Below are 13630 nucleotides of genomic sequence, written 5' to 3' on the forward strand. Positions count from 1 at the left end.
GTCCTGCATATAGCAGGGGATGGGTATGAGGGCCAAGCAGGAGAGTTGAGATGGTTCTCTTGTTTTGATTTGGATGTAGGGTGGCTCCCAGGGGGAGGAGGCAGCCAGCAGCTCACAGAGGACTTCCAACATGTATGCGCGAGAAGCTCTCATTGAGATTGACTACAGTGACCTCTCTGACGACCTGAAGGTGAGGTTCCCCTTGGGTGTGCTCTTCCTGGGGAATAGCTGAGAGGGTGGGAGGTGGCCTTTTGTCCCCAGGCTAGTGGCAAGTCCACAAAGCAAAAATGAACATGTGTTCAGGTCATTTATATATTCTTTTACTTATTTAAAATACTTATGCCCTGTCATTCTGTCAAATGATCTACGAGGTGGCTTCAATCCAAAATAAGAGCTGCATTTAAAACCAGCATAATAACAATTGCAGGGCAAAAGGAACAGTAATAAATTAAAAATGAGTAAGAAAATACTGGAACATTGTTTATTTGTTAGCTTCCCCCAATCCCTACAAAAACGTAAACCAAAAGCTTTAAAGTACTTCCACAAGCCCCTCAATGAGGAAGCCTGGGGAGTTGCTCTCAGGAAGGAATTCCAGATTCTAGGTGCACATAAATAACATCGGCAGCACTGGTGATGGGGGAACTCAAAGCAGCATCTTCAAAGTTGCATCTGAGTGAATGGGCTGGTTCACGTAGGTGATAGCCAGTGCCCAACCCCTTTAGGCCTTTACATTCCCGATTCTGCTTGATTGGAGGGTTCTCCTGCACTTGTCAATCTTCCCCTGATTCTTCAGGGATAAAATGGGTTGTCTTCCCTTATGTTCTTTGTCATCCACATGTCATCATCCCCTTTTGTCTCCGCTGAACCATGGATGATCCGTGTGCCTTATAAACGTAAGTTTGGAACTTCTCTTTAGAAACTGGTTTAGCATAGTTAGAATAAAAATGTTTTATTTTATCTTTTAACTTTGTAACCTGACTTTCTCTTTACCTGACCCTTTTGTTCTTAAAGAAGTCTTTAAGAAAATTGGACTCTGAAGTTGATTGTGTACTCTGACCTCTCAAGGCTCGCTCCTGCATATGCCATAACAATGTTCCATGCCACAGATTGAGTTAATGGGCAGGGGAAAGGGATCTTGATTGGACTGTGCCCCAGTGGACGGCAGAGAGTTTGCTAGAAGGGATTTTCTCTCCCATATAATTTGCCCCAAAGGTTCTGGGGATTCTCACCCCAGACTTCGGTTGCCTAGAGAGGGTAGAGGCAGCTCCCTGCACAGGTGTTTTTCACAAGGGCAGATGCATTTGGGTTGGGTTCTCTGGGAATTTCTGGGTTGGTGGGGGTGGGGATGATGACTACCGTCTTTCCCCTATTTTAAGACGTAGTCATTATATAAGCCATAGCAGGATTTCTAAGCAATTGCGCGATACAAGCCATACTCCGAAAATAAGACATACTGATAGACCCTTCACCCAGTAGCAATAACCCCCTGTGTAAGCTGTACTTGGTGAAGAGGAGAAAAGTGGGGTGGGGAGGAGATGAAGGCACGAGGAAGAAAAGAGGGGCGATTGAAGCCGTTGCCTCGTGAATGCAGAGGCTGTTTCCCTTTAAGGAAGAGATCTACGTGTGAGCGCCTCTCTGTCTCTCCACCTCCCCCCCCGCGTCTCTCTCTCTCTCTCTCTCTCTCTCTCTCTCTCTCTCTCTCTCTCTCTCTCTCTCTCTCTCTCTCTCTCTCACACACACACACACACACACACACACACACAGAACCCACCTCTCGCTTCCCTCCACCTTTCCCTTCCATTCTATGCGCCCACCCATGAGTTGCCTGTTGATTTCCTCTTGACGGGAGAGGAGCTTTTGAAGCCGCTGCCTCGCGAATGCAAAGGCTGTTTTCCCTTTAAGGGAGATCTCCGTGTGCGTGTCTCTCTCTCTCTCTCTCTCTCTCTCTCTCTCTCTCTCTCTCTCTCTCTCTCTCACACACACACACACACACACACACACACACACACACAGAACCCACCTCTCGCTTCCCTCCACCTTTCCCTTCCATTCTATGCGCCCACCCATGAGTTGCCTGTTGATTTCCTCTTGACGGGAGAGGAGCTTTTGAAGCCGCTGCCTCGCGAATGCAAAGGCTGTTTTCCCTTTAAGGGAGATCTCCGTGTGCGCGTCTCTCTCTCTCTCTCTCACTCTCTCTCTCTCTCTCTCTCTCTCTCTCACACACACACACACACACACACACACAGAACCCACCTCTCGCTTCCCTCCACCTTTCCCTTCCATTCTATGCGCCCACCCATGAGTTGCCTGTTGATTTCCTCTTGACGGGAGAGGAGCTTTTGAAGCCGCTGCCTCGCGAATGCAAAGGCTGTTTTCCCTTTAAGGGAGATCTCCGTGTGCGCGTCTCTCTCTCTCTCTCTCACTCTCTCTCTCTCTCTCTCTCTCTCTCTCTCTCTCTCTCTCTCTCTCACACACACACACAGAGAGAGAGAACCCACCTCTCGCTTCCCTCCACCTTTCCCTTCCATTCTATGCGCCCACCCATGAGTTGCCTGTTGATTTCCTCTTGACGGCAGTCTCCTGTGTCTGATTGTTGTCTCCTTGCTTTTACCGAATGGAATAAAGCAGCCTCCCTTTCTACCTTATGCTTGCTTGTCTGTGGAGCTGCCCCTTTAAGGATTTGTAAGTAGTCTGGATCGCAGTCCTTGCCTTGGGGACTTTTTTTTTAAATCAAGGACTTTTTCCGTCTTGCTGTTTGCGAGCACAAAAGTTAAACTGCCGGTCCTAGCTTCCTTTACCCACAAAAATTTAACTCACCTCGCTAGCTCAATTGCTTCTTAATTGCTACCATTTACCAAGTCAGCAATCTTAATTGCTGTTTAGCTGGCTTCTTTGTTCTCAGCAGGTACCTTCTTTGCTATCAGTGATAGCACTACAAAGTGTTACATTGTCATAGCTGCCAAGTTTTCCCTTTTCTCCCGAGGAAGCCTATTCAGCATAAGGGAAAATCCCTTTAAAAAAGGGATAACTTGGCAGCTATGTACATTGTTGGAACTTCAGACTGTTGGAACTTAAGTCTTGGGCAGCTGGCTAGTAGAGATCCTTATTTGCTTTTACGTATAGGCTACTGCTAGGACTGTATCACACAGATAGATTCCATTATACTGGTTTAGATTTAAGAAGCTCCAGTGTAGCAAATTGCTATTAAGTGAGTCCCCACATCAGAGGAGAGAGAGAGCAGCCCTTTGCGAACATCCCAGGGCTGGGGAGAGAGGGCTGGGCCAGGGACGCACACACCTCCCGTCCCTCACTCATAATAAATACCAGTAAGACATCCCACCAAAAATAAGCCACCCTGTGGTTTTTTGAGAAAAAAAAGTAATAAGACGGTGTCTTAAAAAAGGGGAAACACGGTATTAGCGTCTATGGCTCCCTGAACCGCCTCCCATCATTGCCGCCTACAGGATTCCCAGGCTGAAGATGAGATCAAGCAGGAGATGAACCAACTGCAACAGAAGCTGAATGAGCAGCAGAGCATTTTGCAGCGGATTGCTGCTCCTAATATGAAGGCAATGGAGAAGCTGGAGAGTGTGCGGGACAAGTTCCAGGAGACCTCTGATGGTACTTGGGTCACCCTCCTGACCTCTAAACGGAGAGTGCTGGGGACTTGGGCCGAGGGCTTCTGCTGGAGGGCTGGGAAGACCCGTGCTTAAACCTCTTCCTTTGCTCTGGTAGAATTCGAGGCTGCCCGGAAACGTGCTAAGAAAGCCAAGCAGGCATTCGAACAGATAAAAAAGGAGCGCTTTGACCGCTTCAACTCCTGCTTTGAGTCAGTGGCCACCAACATTGATGAGATCTACAAAGCCCTGTCACGAAACAGCAGTGCCCAGGTGAGGACCCCCCTGGCCTACCATGGACAGCCAACAATGTTATAAACAGGGTTCTTGCTTTGACAAACATTAAAGCCAGGCAACCTAAATTCTGAGTTGAGCAAAGCTGAATTCTGCGTCCGGTATAAATTGGATAAATGGAGCAAATTTGCACAGTGTCTTATTTTATACAGTGCTTCCAGCTAATATTTACTCTTTAGCACCATTAATTCTGTGCTTTTTATCCATGTGGAGAGGCAATAAGCTATTCCCCTGCCTTCAGAGATCTCAGCAGGCAGCACGCACATATATCCAAGCATAGCTTCTAACCCATGGGAGCTAGCAACTTGCTGTGCTATCTTTTCTCATTTTTCAAGCAATTTTAAATAGAGCAGAGATTTTCAGGAAGTCAAATTCAACACCTATTCAGCACTTTTTATGTATCTCCACAGAATTGTATCATACATACAGAAAAATACTATGATGTTCAAATATTTCAGGGATTATTATGGGTGCCATGTCTTTAAAATTGGATGAACCCTATAAAGTGTGTGTGTTGTGTGTTTTCTTCCCATGATCAACCAAAGGTTGGTTTATTGTAAATGGAAGCCAATTTACTACAAACTGGAAATCAAAATTCCATTAACATGGGAAACAGATTTTGAGAGTTCACTACCAACAGATTATAGAAATTGTTTTCATGCAAATTTGCTTTCTAGTTGCAAACAGAATTGTCTTCTAAAACATCAATCTAAACCCCAGAAGACTGATTACAGCCTTGCTACTGTTCTTTTTATTCATATGCAAAACATGCTATTTATTCATGCGTTGGGCTTTGAAATGCTGTCCCATATTGTCATCAGACAAATTGTACCAACTGGCATTCTCCTGAGCCTTCTAGTGCCATGTTTTGTGGAGTCAGGCTCCTGTGTGCGTATTCCATGCTGCAGGGGGAACTTTGCATGCTGCCTCAGTCAAAGCAGCTGCAGGAGCACGCTTGTTTGCTTGCTTGCTTGCTTGCTTTCTGAGGAGTGGGGGAACTAATAAAGCCCTCATTCTCATTACCCCTAAATAGAGGATGGACTCTTTGCAACTATATTTGATTAGAATAATAGAATCACAGAATCATAGAGTTGGAAGAGACCACAAGGGCCATCCAGTCCAACCCCCTGCCAAGCAGGAAACACCATCAAAGCATTCCTGACAGAAGGCTGTCAAGCCTCCGCTTAAAGACCTCCAAAGAAGGAGACTCCACCACACTCCTTGGCAGCAAATTCCACTGTTGAACAGTTCTTACTGTCAGGAAGTTCTTCCTAATGTTTAGGTGCAATCTTCTTTCTTGTAGCTTGAATCCATTGCTCCCTGTCTGCTTCTCTGGAGCAGCAGAAAATAACCTTTCTCCCTCTTCTATATGACATCCTTTTATATGTTTGAACATGGCTATCATTTCACCCCTTAACCTTCTCTTCTCCAGGCTAAACATACCCAGCTCCCTAAGCCGTTCCTCATAAGGCATTGTTTCCAGGCCTTTGACCATTTTGGTTGCCCTCTTCTGGACACTTTCCAGTTTTAATAATGTGCCACGTTTCTTGGCTTGCTGAGTTACATTAGAAGTATCCAAATTAGTTTGAATTCCACAATACTGTTGCCCAGAAGCCTCTGAGGTAGCCCTCAAACCAACCCTCTTGAGGGTATTGGACTAGCAAAGCACTAATACATCCATCTTCCCATCTTCCCTGTTTCATAATACTATGAAATTGATCTAAGCAGCTGTCTTACAGCACATCAGATCATCAGATCATCCATCGCTGTCAATGCTGACTGTCAGTGGCTCTCTGATTTCAGATAGCCTGGAATTTCCCCCAGCCCTGCCTGCAGATGCCAGGGATTGCAAAACATGTGCGCTACGCCTTGAGCTATGGCCTTCCCCATTAAAGATGGTTCTGAGGTATTGGCCACTGGTGTGAAGATTTCTGATTGTCTTCCTTCATCCCTTTTTCTCCAGGCCTTCCTAGGCCCCGAGAACCCAGAGGAGCCTTACTTGGATGGCATCAACTACAACTGTGTAGCCCCTGGCAAGCGCTTCCGGCCCATGGACAACCTGTCCGGTGGGGAGAAGACAGTGGCAGCCTTAGCTCTACTCTTTGCCATCCACAGGTAAGGTCAGTCTTTTACTAAGGAATGTCTGGTCTCGTCTGGCTTGCACTGGTCTGTAAAGAAGGGTTGAGTTCAGAATTCTCCAGAGCTTTTCTCCAGAGGGAAAGTGGTGGAGGTGGCTCAAGGTTCTTAGACACCCTTCCTGTTGTTTTGCAGAAGAATCTACTGTTTAGATCCAGTAGCAAAATTTATTTCTTTGTTGCAGAGGCAGGGGGCATATCAGGTGTACCAAGTGAAAAAGGAAACCTTTTGCAGATACAGCAAAATGAAATTATCAGAATCCTGTTCCCTGATGCTTTAATAATGATGATGATAGATAAATAAATAAATAAATAAAATTTATACACCACCCTTCTGGTTGGGTTTCCCCAGCCACTCTGGGCAGCTCTCAACAGAAAATTAAAAACATGATAAAATATCAAACATTAAAAACTTCCCTAAACAGGGCTGCCTTCAGATGCCTTCTAAAAGTCAAATAGTTGTTTATTTCCTTAACTATCACTATCACCACTTGGTAGGCTCAACGTTGAGCTCTAACCCGTGTCTGGTCTGAGTTTTCTGCCACCGGCGCTCTAGCCATTTCAGCGATTGTTTCATCGCCCTAAGCTCCGGGGGAAACTATGCAATCTCCATGCAATCGGAGAGGGCGCTTTGGAGCCAAACAGTCAATAGCCCTGGTTAACTTTGCATTCCAGCTGGCCACCGGGGATTCAGCTGAAAGACCATCAACATGGGATAAAACATCCCCTAGCACTCTCTGGAAACCATTTGAATCCATTAAGTGGTGGGTGTGGAGTTGGGAGTCCTTGGATACCTGTGAGCCTGTTTTGTCAGATTTGGATTTTGGGGGGTGGGGACGCTGCACACTGCAGAGGTTACACTGGATGTCCACAGTCTCATGTTCTCTCCCGCATCTGCAATGGATGGGTAGGTAAGGCCTTTCCAGAGACGCTGAAGACCTGCTGGTCTTGGTGGACCAGCGTCCATCTCTGTCGAAGGTGGCTTCATATTGCTGGCTCTCTCTCTTCTATCCACAGCTACAAACCTGCTCCATTTTTTGTCTTGGATGAGATTGATGCTGCTTTGGACAACACCAACATTGGGAAGGTTGGTAGCAGGCTAGATCAGATGGGGCAGCTGGGCATTACTGGAGATAGGCAAAGGGAGGTTTGGGCTGGCCAGTTCTCCTTTTCACCTTTCTCCCTCTCTGACATCCCCACAGGTGGCCAATTACATCAAGGAGCAATCTACGTGCAACTTCCAGGCCATTGTTATTTCCTTGAAGGAGGAATTCTACACCAAGGCTGAGAGTCTCATTGGTGTCTACCCTGAGGTATGGAAGTGTGGCAGAGAATTATATTTCAGTGCTGCTGACTCATGTCCACTGCCTGCCTGTATTAATGACAGTAGTGTATTTGTACCCCCTCTGACATCCATGCCTTTTTAAACCTTGTACAATCTAGAGATATGAAGGCCTCAAGATGAGGTGACCTTGCCATAAAGGAAGACGAAATCGGGCTGGGCAATGTATGGATTTCAGATTGGGATATATCAGCAGCTAAATTCTGCAGTATACTGAAACAGTTGTACCTTGGAAGTCGAACAGAATCCATTCCGGAACTCCATTCGACTTCCAAAACGTTCGGAAACCAACGTGTGGCTTCCTGCAGCCAATTGGAACCCGCGGAACCCGTTTTGGACATTCAGGTTCTGAAGAACGTTCGCAAACCGGAACATTCACTTCCGGGTTTGCGGCGTTTGGGAGCCAAAATGTTTGACTCGCAAGGCGTTCAGTTACTGAGGTATGACTGTATATCACAATGTCTAAAATCTGGTCAATTCTTCCTCCCCACCTTAAGGGAGGAAGAAGTAGCCAGACACATCGCCCAGCCTTTCAGCTGAGCAAGTACCCCTTACTGTACCACTCTGGCTCATGCAAGCTGGAGGGTCTCAGGGGCTCCTTTAAACTGCTCAGGTGGGGGGGGGGCAGGAAGGTTCCTGCCTCTCAGCTGAGTAAGTCCATCTGTCTGCATGTTTGCCTCCGCGCAAGCAAGCGGCCGCTCTCTTACTCCTGACCACCGCTGCCAGCACAGCACAGACAGGCAGACAGACGGGAGTGAAATGCGCTGTTCTGGCAGTGGCTGGGGAGCTGTGATGTATTGCCAACTCAAAAACTCTGAAACCGGTATCGCAACCTGAACGTAGTATCTGTTTCAGACAATAAATTGAAAAATCGCCCAGCTCTAGCCCAGGGGTGTTGGGGTCACCATTAAAGGCAGTAGCTTAGGAGGCAAACACTTGTTGGGGAAATTCTCTGGTAGGCACCTCTTTTCAGGGCCTGGGGATGCTTAGTCTGTATAGAAGCCCTGTCAGTAACTTGCCCTCGAGGGAAGACTTCTAAGTCTATGGGGACTGTTAGGTTGCAGTTGCTGAGTGACGAGTGAAAGGTTGCTCTTTTTACGTGCTCAGAGGTACTGTTCTTTTATTACTTCATATCTACTTTAGTTTTTAGTTTCAGAGGAGAGATGACTAAAAAATGGAGGGGGTGATAACCAAATGGATGTTGTTGGAATCTTTTTTGATGTATGGAAATATTACAAAGTTTAAAAGAAACAGGCATACCTAGGATCCCTTTGCACCCTTGGCAAGGGGCTGTATTGGGGTGGGGAGGCCCTTCCCATAAAAATCACTTTACTGCAATGGCCACATTAGAAATTACTACATTTTACACGACCCAGGTATTCAAAGCTTCCAGAGTGAGGACGAGGCAAGGAGGAAGGGTGAAAGAATTCACACACCTTTGTGCTGCAGTGTGAGACTGGCAGAAAGCTTCTCCTGCATTTGATTGTGCCATGATAGCAGCAGCACGTCGCTGCACACATAAAAGTCATACGCTTCATAGCCTGATAGGTGATTTTTGCAGGGGGTCCTTCTGGGGCTGCACCCCCAGCAGGGGAGGGTTCACCAACCCCTAGATACTCCTCTGAAAAGAAAGAAGGGTGCAATTAGAAGACTAAGATAACCTGCTGTACAGTCAGTTTCCCCACTCTGATTCTCTTAAAAATACTGCTCCCTCCTTGCCTTTCAAATTCCTTTTTTCTAAACCCAAGGACAAGAGTGAATCATGGGAGCCTCACGAGGGCTGCTCTGTTGGGGTGATCTAAGAGTAAAGGAGCAGCTGTCACATGACTTTCCCTTTCCTCTCACAGCAAGGAGACTGTGTCATCAGCAAAGTCCTGACCTTTGACCTCACCAAGTATCCGGATGCCAATCCAAACCCCAATGAGCAGTAAAAGCAGAAGAAAGAAGCTGGACACCAAGGCTCACTGTTTTTTTCCCCAAAACCTCCCTCTTTCTGTCCTCCAAAGGCCTTAACTGTTGTCTGCCCTTTCTTTATCCTACAGAATGTTTAGTGGGTTTGGGAAGGGGAAGTACCTAAAAATGTTGAGGGACGGGTATTACTACTGGCTGTAGGATAGCATTTTTGTGTGCTTAATAGCAGATTGTACCTCCAAACTGTAGCTGTAGAGCAACAGCACCCTGTTTTTAAAATAAGAAGTCAGCATCTCTTATTGCTGGGGATGGGAAGAGAAAAGGAGGAATGTTGTTCCTCCCTTGTACCTTAATTTGCTTTTAAATCTCTTTATAGGACCAAAATCATGGTGGGTTCAGGAGGATTCCTCCTGTGCCAAGCTCTCACCTGTTAAGGTGTGGCTTCAGATCTTGCTTTTTTCTAGCCTGATATCATGTGTATATGTGTTTGTGTGTGATTGAAATTAAAATATGTTACTTTCATCCTCTAGTAGTATTCTTGTAGCAGATCATTTGGGAGGGGGATATCAGGGTGAGGTTGGGACTTGGTGGTGGGAGAATGTACATTAATTCCTTCTATCAAGATGTGCCAAGGTTGGGCCAGTGTCGCCAAGCCTCTTGAACATTATTCTACACACGCATTTCCCCACCCCCATCCCATAAATCCTGGATCTTGCATGAGTGCTGACAAACCTGGCAGGGATGGATGCAATCTACTAACAGGGTCCTTATGCAAACAGTTCAGGGGAGGATGTTTGGCTTTTTCCAAGGCAAAGAAATATCTGATACCAATTTGTTGTTTGCTAGCAACTGAATTGCATCGTAATTTTGCAAGGGACAGTCAAACTGTTATAACTCCAGGTGTTCTGATTTGACCTAGCCATTGCTGGTCTTGATGAACCTGTTAATTCAAGGGATTATAATAAAAACCATGTATATGTCATTTCTTTATAAGAAAAAACACGTTAAAATTCTGTGCCCAATCAAGCAAATTCTCTACCAATGAAAGCTGAATTCTGCGGGGTGCGCTCCCGTTGCTCGGTCCCAGCTCCTGCCAACCTAGCAGTTTGAAAGCACGTCAAAATGCAAGTAGATTTATAGGTACTGCTACAGCGGGAAGGTAAACGGCGTTTCTGTGTGCTGCTTTGGTTCGCCAGAAGCGGCTTTGTCATGCTGGCCACATGACCTGGAAGCTATACGCTGGCTCCCTCGGCCAATAATGCGAGATGAGCGCGCAACCCCAGAGTCGGTCACGACTGGACCTAATGGTCAGAGGTCCCTTTACCTTTTACAATCTCTATAGTTTGATTTGCATGTATCTCTTTCTACATGATTCTGGATAAAACAAAAAAAATTCTTCCAGTAGCACCTTAGAGACCAACTAAGTTTGTTATTGGTATGAGCTTTTGTGTGCATGCACACTTCTTCAGATACTGGATAGTTCTTCATAGAATCGTAGAGTTGGAAACAACCCTAAGCATCATTTTGTCCAGAGCTTTCCAAACTTTTCATGTTGGTGACACACTTTTTAGACAAGCATCATTTTGTGACACAGTGATTCAGTTTTACTAGCAAACCGGAGGTTCAACTAATCCCTTTCCAGTCCCAGGAAGAGCACAGGGAGAATTTGTGTGACACACCTACACACTGCAGCCGACACACTAACGTGTCACGACACAGTTTGGGAAGCGCTGATCTAGTTCAACCCCCTGCAATGCAGGAATCTCAACTAAAGTATCCATGATGGATGGCCATGCAGCCTCTGATTAAAAACCTCCAAGGAAGGGGAGTCAACAACCTCCTGTGGGAGTCTGTTCTACTGTCAAACAGCTCTTACTGCTGGAAAGTTCTTCCTGATGTTTAGTCGGAATTTCCTTTCTTGTAACTCGAAGCCATTGGTTTGTGTCCTGCCCTCCACAGCAGGAGCAAGTTTGTTCCCTCTTCCTTGTGACAGCCTTTAAGATATTTGAAAATATCATATCTCCTCTCAGTCTCCACCTTTCCAGGCGAAACATGCCCAGCTCCTTCAACCACTCCTCATAAGGCTTGGTTTGCAGACCCTTGATCATTGTGGTCTGTCTCCTCTGTTCCAGCTTGATCAATATCCTTAAATTGTGACACCCACAACTGGACACAGTATTCCAGGTGTGGTGTGATCAAGGCAGACTATTTCTCTTGACACTAGACTTCTGTTGATGCAGCCTAGAATAACACTAGCTTTTTTTGCTGCTGCATCATACTTAACTCATGTTAAGCTTGCGGTCCACCAAGACTCCCAAGATCCTTCTCACATGCACTTCTGGCAAGCCAAGTGTCTCACATCTTCTATTTATGCAGCTGGTTCTTCCTGCCCAAGTGTAGAACCTTACCTGTGTCCCTTTTGAAATTCATTTTGTTCTTCTGGGCCCAGTTCTCCAATCTGGCAAGGTGATTTTGAATTTTGATTCTGTCTTCTGTGGCACTAGCTACCTATTTACCGGTAGCTTCATTTATCCCGACTTTGCTGATGATGGGAAGTTATGGGGCTCCATAGTTATGGTTGCTTTGCACCACTGGAATACTGTGGTTTTTATGAGTGGCACATTCTTCAATCCAGTAGAGAATAGAAGCGTGCTCTTTTAAAATATGAATAAACATTGAAATTCTTAGCTGAATTTTGCTCTTGGTACCACTTCAAGCACATTGTGTGTGCTTCTGTAAAGTCATGGCATACACATAGCTCTGGTTATTGCTCACCAATCTACTCTTGGATGCTTTAGTTGAGATTCCTCTGTTGTAGGGGGCTGGACTAGATGACCCTTGGGCTTTCTCTGCAATGCTATGATTCTATTCTAATTTGGTGCCTTCCAGATTCTTTGGACCACAACTCTTGTTGGCCAGGCTGGCTGGAGCTGACAGGTGCTAGAGTCCAACATCATCAGCTGGAGAACTACAAAATTGCAGCTGCCCTGTTTCCTTCCCTGGTCTAAAAACCACTTTAAAGTCACATTTTGAGGGAGCTACTGGTCTAGAGCAGGGGGTGGGGAGCCTGTGGCCCTCCAGATATTGGACTCCAGTAGTCCAGCAACATCTGGAGAAGCCGTGGGTTTCCTATTTCTGATCTATAGTGACACAAAAAGTAGGCACTTGGATAGGCTTATATTTTAAAAGTTCCTTAGTTAATATGGAAATAATCAAGTTTCAAGGCTGAGGAGTTGAGCATGGAAACTCGTAGGCAATGCCTGGTGACATCTCAGTAGCCAGAAGGGCAGCTGAGTTGGATCCTGGTGGGCAAGGAATGGTGTTTTGGTTATTTTCCTTCTCCTTCCATTTCCCTAAATGAAAGCAAAGATCCAATCCAGGCACCCCCAAACTTCGGCCCTCCAGATGTTTTGGACTACAATTCCCATCTTCCCCGACCATTGGTCCTGTTAGCTAGGGATCATGGGAGTTGTAGGCCAAAACATCTGGAGGGCCGCAGTTTGGGGGTGCCTGCATTAGATTGCCTTTATACTTCTAGGATAGTCTCCAAGCCAAGGCTAGGTTCTGTTTTCCATTGGCAACTAAGCCCTGGAGAATGTAGGGACTGAAGCCAACGCATTCTAACTGAACAGATAATTGATCGCAAGGCCTTATTTTGTGGGTGTAGTTATGACCCTGTCAGATATTCCTGGGAACAGGTCAAAGGATGGTCTTCAAAACAATTTGGTGAGTCTTGGAAGATAACACATAGAGGCAATGTGAGGTGAGATCTCTACATATGGCAGAGGGCAGCTAAGAAGGAAGGAGTAATGGATTGCCTCAAGAAGAGTTTGCTGGTGTTGACTGTGATAATAGAAACGGGTCCTGAGGATCAATGACCCCACGGGCGCTTTGCAGCCTGCTTACTCTTACCAGTGTAACTACTTAGCACCAGTGGAGCACACTTTGAGGCACACTGATGTCAATTCCATGACTAAACGTTGGGGTTTTCTGTCAGGAAAATGACTGAGGTGCATAGCTGTCAAGTTTTCCCTTTTTTAAAGGGAAATTCCCTGAGGCTTCCTCCCGAGAAATGGGAAAACTTGACAGCTATGCTGAGGTGGGGGTGAAGCAGGCTTGCCCTATGCACTGCAGATTCTCTCTCCCACATCCCACAGAAAACCAGGAGAGGGGAGCCATTAGCTTCTCACAGGCTTGGAGGACTTTTTTTCCTGTCAAGGCTTGCATTTCACATCAAGGGCTGCAGAGTCAGAGCCCAAAATGGGCAAAGCCCCTCCACTCCCACCCCCCTCAGCAGTCTGAAATGAAGCCAAGGACTCTCGTTTCCACAC

General features: G+C 46.1%; 1 protein-coding gene across 1 annotated transcript in view; it reads left to right on the top strand.

Annotated features, from left to right (window-relative positions):
* The window catches only part of SMC1A (structural maintenance of chromosomes 1A), a 30355-nt gene extending 20527 nt beyond the window's left edge, over window positions 1–9828 (top strand). Inside the window, exons 19-25 of the mRNA XM_035140900.2 lie at window positions 80–190; window positions 3474–3621; window positions 3736–3890; window positions 5875–6026; window positions 7064–7133; window positions 7249–7359; window positions 9236–9828. Coding sequence (XP_034996791.1) covers window positions 80–190; window positions 3474–3621; window positions 3736–3890; window positions 5875–6026; window positions 7064–7133; window positions 7249–7359; window positions 9236–9319 — 831 coding nt within the window. The 3' untranslated portion in view covers window positions 9320–9828. The remainder of the gene's footprint in view (window positions 1–79; window positions 191–3473; window positions 3622–3735; window positions 3891–5874; window positions 6027–7063; window positions 7134–7248; window positions 7360–9235) is intronic.
* Window positions 9829–13630: the final 3802 nt, after the last annotated feature.

Source organism: Zootoca vivipara, chromosome 16 (genome assembly GCF_963506605.1).
Source record: "Zootoca vivipara chromosome 16, rZooViv1.1, whole genome shotgun sequence".
Taxonomy (NCBI): Eukaryota; Metazoa; Chordata; class Lepidosauria; order Squamata; family Lacertidae; genus Zootoca; species Zootoca vivipara.